Source organism: Clupea harengus, chromosome 10 (genome assembly GCF_900700415.2).
Source record: "Clupea harengus chromosome 10, Ch_v2.0.2, whole genome shotgun sequence".
Lineage (NCBI taxonomy): Eukaryota > Metazoa > Chordata > Actinopteri > Clupeiformes > Clupeidae > Clupea > Clupea harengus.
Genome location: NC_045161.1, coordinates 17648245 through 17655744, shown reverse-complemented (window position 1 = coordinate 17655744; position 7500 = coordinate 17648245). Strand labels below are relative to the sequence as shown.

Sequence of the window (7500 nt, the reverse complement as noted above, 5' to 3'; positions counted from 1 at the left end):
TTGGTTTCATCGTCGCCTTTGCCATGATGTCCATACAGAGAATACTGCACCTAGATTCCTCTTATAGCTAGCGGTTCTAGTTGTTGTTGTGTGAGGTGGTGCCATAAAGCATTACGTAGTTCTTGCCAAATGCCTTGCGCCCTGTACCCCAAAGTTACATTCTCCGTATTACAAGTCTGTGTACCACCAAAATGATTTTGACGCTGTTATTTTAAGATAAATTGTTGCATAATGTTACTTTAAGTTTTAGTGTGTGTGTTCTGAAGTGTGCGTCAAGTTTTAGTGTGTGTGTTCTAATGTGTGTGTTAAGTTTTAGTGTGTGTGATCTAATGTGTGTGTTACGTTTTAGTGTGTGTGTTCTAATGTGTGTGTTAAGTTTTAGTGTCTGTGTTCTAAATGTGTGTGTTAAGTTTTAGTTTGTGTGTTCAAATGTGTGTGTTAATTTTTAGTGTTTGTTCAGCTCTGCTGTCACGTGATTGGCTAGTGACTTACGGCCAGGTCCGTCTCTGACTCGTGGGCCTGATGCGTCTGTGTCGGGGGAGAGGGTGGAGTCACTGTTGCCGTTGGTGATGGGGGGGCCGTGGTCATTGTGCTGGGCGTTGGCCAGGTCAGACACCTCCTCTGGCTCCTCCTCGCTCTCGGGGTGTGTGAAGATCCAGTCCAGAGCGCGTTCCAGGTTGTTGTTCTGGTGACACACACACACAGAGGTTTTTAGCACACAGGTTTTTAGCACACACACACACACACACAAACTGAACCAGAGAAGTGAACTAAAACAGGGAGATGAACTAAACCGAACATGAACTAAAATAGACAGATGAACTAAAACAGGGAGATGAACTAGACCAGACATGAACTAAAATGGAGAGGTAAACATTAAGAGAGGGATGCTCATGTGTCTTCCTCATCCTTGTGTGGTCAAGGACTCATTTAGAACTGATGCCCAAAACCTGAAATAGAGTGAGTGTGTGTGTGAGGGAGATAAATAGATGTGTGTGTGTGTGTGTGTGAGAGAGAGAAAGAGAGAAATAGTGTGTGTGTGTGTGTGTGTGTGTGTGTGTGTGTTTGACACAGAAAGGGTGTTTAAATCTGTGTGTGTGGGTGTGTGTGTGTGTGTGATGAAGAGAGAGATATTGTGTGTGGGTGTTTAATTCTGTGCGTGTGTGTGTGTGTGTGTTTCTGTGTGAGAGAGAGACAGAGATTGTGTGTGGGTGTTTAAAGAGAAAGAGAGAGTGTGTGAGAGAGAGAAAGAGAGAAATAGTGTGTGTGTGTGTGTGTTTGACACAGAAAGGGTGTTTAAATCTGTCTGTGTGTGTGTGTGTGTGTGTGTGTGTTTGAGGGAGAGAGAGATTGGGTGTGGGTGTTTTATTCTGTGTGTGTGTGTGTGACGGAAAGAGAGAGAGTTTATGTGTGTGTGTGTGTGTGTGTGTGTGTGTGTGTGTGTGTGTGTGTGTGTGTGTGTGTGTGTGTGTGTGTGTATGTGTTTGAGTGTGTGTGTGTGTGCTGGGTCTGAGGCAGCGTTCAGAACTTCAAAGTCCCTCAGCACCATCAGCAGCTGTTTGTAAACAGCATGTAACCCCCCCCCCCCCCCCCCCCCCACACACACACACACCACATGGGACTGAAACTACACCGCACACAAGTAGGCCAGCCAATGCATTAATAGCAGAGAAGGCATGACACTCAAGCTCTCTCTCTCCCCCACACACACACTGAAGGACACACACACACACACACTACTAGGCAGGTCAAGGCTTGTCCAGTCCGAAAAAGAACATGGCAGATGTGACTGATGATGCTAAAAGCTGTAAATGTGTGTGTGTGTGTGACTCACCGTGGTCCTGAGGGCTCTGATGGTGTGTTGCCGTGGGAACCCCATGGAGGTGAGGATGGAGATGCTCTCCTCGGGAGGCTGGTTGTCCAGTGCAGACGCCACAGGTTCGCTGATGGGGTCCGGCTCTAAGAACGAGGGGACCGCCAGCGGCTCCGCAAAATCTACACACACACCCACACACGTCCATGGTCATTTTACTTCTTTACTTCTCCCTCTCTCTCTCTCCCTCACACACTCACACACACACCTATATGAACATTTTAGCACCAGTTTAATACACACTACTGAATCCACTGAGCTTCCCAATCTAATCCCATCTGACTACTTCACTCACTTCCTACAGCAGTTTACTTCACTCACTTACTACAGCAGATGGTATGATAATGTGTGTTAGTCTAAAGCAGTCTGCTATGATAATGTGTGTTAGTTTTAAACAGTTCCAGATGATGTGTTAGTTTTAAACAGATTGGTATGATAAAGTGTGTTAGTTTTAAACAGTTTGGTATGATAATGTGTGTTAGTCTAAAGCAGTTTGGTATGATAATATGTGTTGGTCTAAGACAGTTTGGTATGATATTGTGTGTTAGTCTAAGACAGTTTGGTTTGATAATGTGTGTTAGTCTAAAGCAGTTTGGTATGATAATGTGTAGTAGTCTATGACAGTTCAGGATAATGTGATGTTGGCATACCTATCCTACAATACTGAGATAAATACTGTAGATAAATACTGAATCGCTGTGTCCACTAACGAGCTAATGACCACTAATGAGTTTCTAGTGTAATGATGTCACTGAGGAGGGCAGCACAGAGGCTCAGGCGAGCCCCATAGGTAATAAACCAGCATGCTGAACTCACACAGAAAATCAACATGTGTGTGTGTGTGTGTGTGTGTGTGTGTGTGTGTGTGCCAGCATGCTGCACTCACACAGAGAATCAACATGTGTGTGTGTGTGTGTGTGTGTGTTTGTGTGTATGTACCAGCATGCTGCACTCACACAGAAAATCATCAGGAAGCCATACATACAGGTGAGGAAGGGAGAGGGGCATGATCACAGGTGAGGAAGTAGGCGGGTCATACACACAGGTGAGGAAGGGGGCGGGGCATGATCACAGGTGAGGAAGTAGGCGGGTCATAAACACAGGTGAGGAAGGGGGCGGGGCATGATCACAAGTGAGGAAGTGGGCGGGTCATACACACAGGTGAGGAAGGGGGCGGGGCATGATTACAGGTGAGGAAGTGGGCGGGTCATACACACAGGTGAGGAAGGGGGCAGGCATGATTACAGGTAAGGAAGTGGGCGGGTCATACACACAGGTGAGGAAGTGGGCGTGTCATACAGAAAAGTGAGGAAGTGGGCGGGGGTGACATACACACAGGTGATGAAGGGGGCGGGGCATGATCACAGGTGAGGAAGTAAGTGGGATTTGTTCACAGGAAAATGAGATGGGACTGCATAGCGGTGGTACTAGTGGTGGCTGTGACAGTGTGTATACATGCATGTGTGTGTATATCTGTGCAAGTGTGTGTGTGTGTGTGTGTGTGTGTGTGTGTGTACATGCATGTGTGTGTTTGTTTGTGCAAGTGTGTGTGTGTGTGTGTGTCTTCACAAAATGCCTACACTACTGCTCTAGCCAATGACACAGCTCCTATCAGGGCCACTGGGTTTAGCCAATCACACAGCTCACACAGTTTGCATATAGAGTGTGTGTTACGTATAACCTTAGGTCTCATAACTTACACATTTACCATGTTATTATACACACACACACACGCACATGCACACACACTTGCACACGTGCATACACACACACACACACAGACACACACACACGCACACACACACACACTGAAGACTGTGTATTCATGAGAATCATGAGGACTAGTGAAGAACAAGACTGCTGGGACTGCTGGGATCCAATAAATCCTCCAATCATGAGTCACTCTTTTATTCACAAACACACACACACACACACACACATACAGCGCACACACGCACGCACACACACAGACACACACGCACGCACACAGACACATACACACACAAACACACACACACACACACACACACACACACAGACAGACAGACACAGACACAGAGAGCTCTCACCGGGCTCCTCCATGTGTGCTATGAGCCAGTTGAAGGCCATCTCTGCGCCCATATTTCCCGTGTAGTAGACAGCCTTTCGACACGCCTCCAGAGGAAAGCCCATCTCCGCCAGCTGCATCACCGAAGACTCATCTATCTCTGGAGCTGAGGGAGAGGGAGAGAGAGAGAGGGAAAGATGTAAAGGGAGAAATAGAGAGAGAGAGAGAAAGAAAGAAAGAAAGAGGGAAAGAGAGAGACTGCTGCTCAGCTCCAGAGTCTCTTTGGGCCTCATTAGATTCCTGCAGCCTGAGTCTCTCTGAGGGCCATGACCTCACGGTCACACACATGCACACACAATACACAACACACACACACATAATACACAGCAAACACAGACACACGCACAATACACAGCAAACACAGACACACGCACAAAAACAAACACACACACAACACACAGCAAACACAGACACACCCACAAACAAACACATACACAAAGAAAGTGCTAACACGCAGCTAAAACACACATGCACCGCTAACACAAATACACAACATACAGTCAGCAATAACACAAGTAACACACACACTCACACCAACACCCAAACAGTTACATCACATCAACACATTACAATGTGTAAACACACACAGCTCACACTGAAGAAAGTCTGCTATTATGTTACACCTTTCAAACCCTAATGTTTCATACACACTGTCAACACTATATACAGGAGTCAGGGGAGGGAGGGGGGGGGGGCTATGGAGTCTCAGACAGGGAGAGAGATACCTACAAGAGACAGGAGAGGATAGGAGAGGAGAGGAGAAGAGAGGAGAGGAGAGGAGAGGAGAGGAGAGGACAAGAGAAGAAATACTCACAGTCTGTGGAGTTGCTCATGGAGTTGTCTGGAAATCAAACAGAAAATTCACTTTCAGAAGAGGAACTCCACATAGTAGTTGCCTCTCAACATGGGTCTGGCCTGGGTTTATGTGGGTTTATCATGCTTATCAGTGGGGTGTAGGGATCAGTTTAGGATAGGGTGCGCTGTTGGTCAGGGAGTTTGGAGGGTGTGGTATGTATATTAGTTTAGAGTTGGGTATGGTTTAGAACAGGGTGTTGTGTTGGTGGGCGGGGTTAGTGTAGGGTTGGGTGTGGTTTAGGACAGGGTGATGTGTTGGTGGGCGTGGTTAGTGTAGAGCTGGGTGTGGTTTAGGGCAGGGTGATGTATTGGTGGGCGGGGTTAGTGTAGGGTTGGGTGTGGTTTAGAACAGGGGGATGTGTTAAGGGTGTGGTTTGGGTAGAGTTGGGTGTGGTTTAGAACAGGGGGATGTGTTAGGGATGTGGTGGTAAGGTGGGCGTGTACCTCTGGTGTCTTCGGGACTGACTATTGGTGGCGTGAGGTCAGGAAGCTCCTCCTCTCCACTCTGCAGACCCGTCGCACGCAGACGGTTCAGATCCAGGAAGTCTGGCACATCTATGGCGACGTCTGAGACACACACACACACACACACACACACACACACACACACACATATACAAGAGAAAAACTCTGTCACATCCCAGAGGCCTGTGTAGTGCTTTAGTTGTGTTATTAACCTACTGATAGAATCTAATAAGCACGCCAAACTTGAAGAACGGACCGGAAGATGCAGTCAGGATTTCTGGAGTTTATTTCAGCTATTTTCGGTTCTATCAGTCCCCCATATGAGCATCAATACATGCTACATCAATATGCGGTTCCATCACTACTCAGCAAACACAAACAGAAGCTCTGTGTGTGTCTGTGTCTGTCTGTGTGTGTGTCAGCCAATGTGAGTTTGTGCATGTACTATGTAAGAGAGAAAGAGGTGTGGAGGAGTGGGAGAGGTAAAGGACCAGAATAAGCCGTGTGTGTGTGTGTGTGTGTGTGTGTGTGTGTGTGTGTGTGTGTGTGTGTGTGTGTGTGTGTGTGTGTGTGTGTGTGTGTGTGTGTGTGTGTGTGTGTGTAAGGAGCAGAAGAGGCTGTGCACTCTCTGAACCTAAGAGCTGATAAATAATAGACCCTGTGCATCACATAGACCCTGTGATATTTCATATTTCAGACACAGGGCGTGTGTGCTCATTTATTTATCACGCTAGATAGAGTAGAAGTGATAAACCCATCTTCATGTGGAGACTCCCAGCGGGGAGGATGGCTGTACGTAAGAGAGCACAGCATAAGAGACTCTCACTGTGGGGCAGATGACACGTAACAGAGCACAGCATCAACAGCGACTTGGCCAATCCACAACAAAGTGCACGCAGTGCCTTTCATTTGACGTTAAATGTTTAAACCTGCATGTCACTGCCCTCTAACCGCAATTTGCGATGCCTGCAACTGAACGGCATCATTCACTCACAGGCACAACTGAACAGAATCATGGAACCGCTGGTGGATACTAAAAGGAATCAAAAGTTCAGCGATCAGGAAATACATATACAGTGTGTGGGAGTAACAAACCACATGTAAGAGCGTTACGCAGCCCTCCTAAAAATAAGTGTAACGGCGTTACACAGGCTTGTTTAGAATACATGTAATGGTATTACGCAGGCCTATTTAGAATACATGTAACGTGTTATGCAGGCCTATTTAGAATACAAAATATGAAATATGAAAACCCACTTTAAGAGTCCATGTCAGAATGTCATGATGTCATTATGTCTTGACAGCAGGCGCACTGATCACATTCGAATTAAGTCACTGCATTACTTCCAGCCAAACCATGATTTTAAATTGAAGTCGCTGGGCCGCAGTGCCACAGTGCCCTCTGCTGGACGAGTCTGAAACTGAATCTCGGGAGCTTGTCTGGAGACACTGAAATCTCCAATATTGAGAGTCTTCACAGCAGTAGCCTCTGGACTCTAAACTTGATCACCAGCTAAACTACAGTACCTATAGACAGTGTTGTTCTGTGACAGACCAATCTAAACTACAGTACCCATAGACAGTGTTGTTCTGTGACAGACCAATCTAAACTACAGTACCCATAGACAGTGTTGTCTTGTGACAGTTGTCTTACACAATGATGGTAAGTGACGTACCGAGCTTCTTTGGGACCCAGTCGACTCCAAAGGTGAACTTCTTGATCGGAACGATGAGGTACTCTGGGAACGTGGCGAAGCGGCACGTCCTGGAGGGAGGAGGGCCAGATTGTGAGCAGCTTAAAGGGACATGAGTTAGACAGGAGTGTGAGTTTGACTGTGTCTAAAGGGACAGGAACTGGACAGGATTGTGAGTTTGACTGTCTTTAAAAGTTTAAAGGGTTAGTGAGTGACTGTGTTTAAAGGAACAGGAGTGTGAGTTTGACTGTGTCTAAAGGGGCAGGAATTGGACAGGATTGTGAGTTTGACTGTGTCTAAAGGGGCAGGAATTGGACAGGAGTGTGAGTTTGACTGTGCCTAAAGGGGCAGGAGCTGGACAGGATTGTGAGTTTGACTGTGTTTAAAAGTTTAAAGGGTTAGTGAGTGACTGTGTTTAAAGGGACGTCCGTCTTACTTCACTCCTGCTGATTTGGCCTGTAGGGCGGAGCTCCAGAAGTCCTGAACGTTCTGCGGCTCGGTCAAGG

At 46.8% G+C, this 7500-nt stretch overlaps 1 protein-coding gene across 1 annotated transcript in view; it reads right to left on the bottom strand.

The window, feature by feature from the left end:
- The window catches only part of usp13 (ubiquitin specific peptidase 13), a 29337-nt gene that overhangs the window by 2853 nt on the left and 18984 nt on the right, over positions 1–7500 (bottom strand). Inside the window, exons 13-19 of the mRNA XM_031574209.2 lie at positions 7431–7500; positions 6977–7065; positions 5280–5402; positions 4795–4821; positions 3943–4086; positions 1835–1995; positions 493–685 (exon numbers count right to left, since the gene is read on the bottom strand). The exon at positions 7431–7500 is cut by the window's right edge and continues 105 nt beyond it. Coding sequence (XP_031430069.1) covers positions 493–685; positions 1835–1995; positions 3943–4086; positions 4795–4821; positions 5280–5402; positions 6977–7065; positions 7431–7500 — 807 coding nt within the window. The remainder of the gene's footprint in view (positions 1–492; positions 686–1834; positions 1996–3942; positions 4087–4794; positions 4822–5279; positions 5403–6976; positions 7066–7430) is intronic.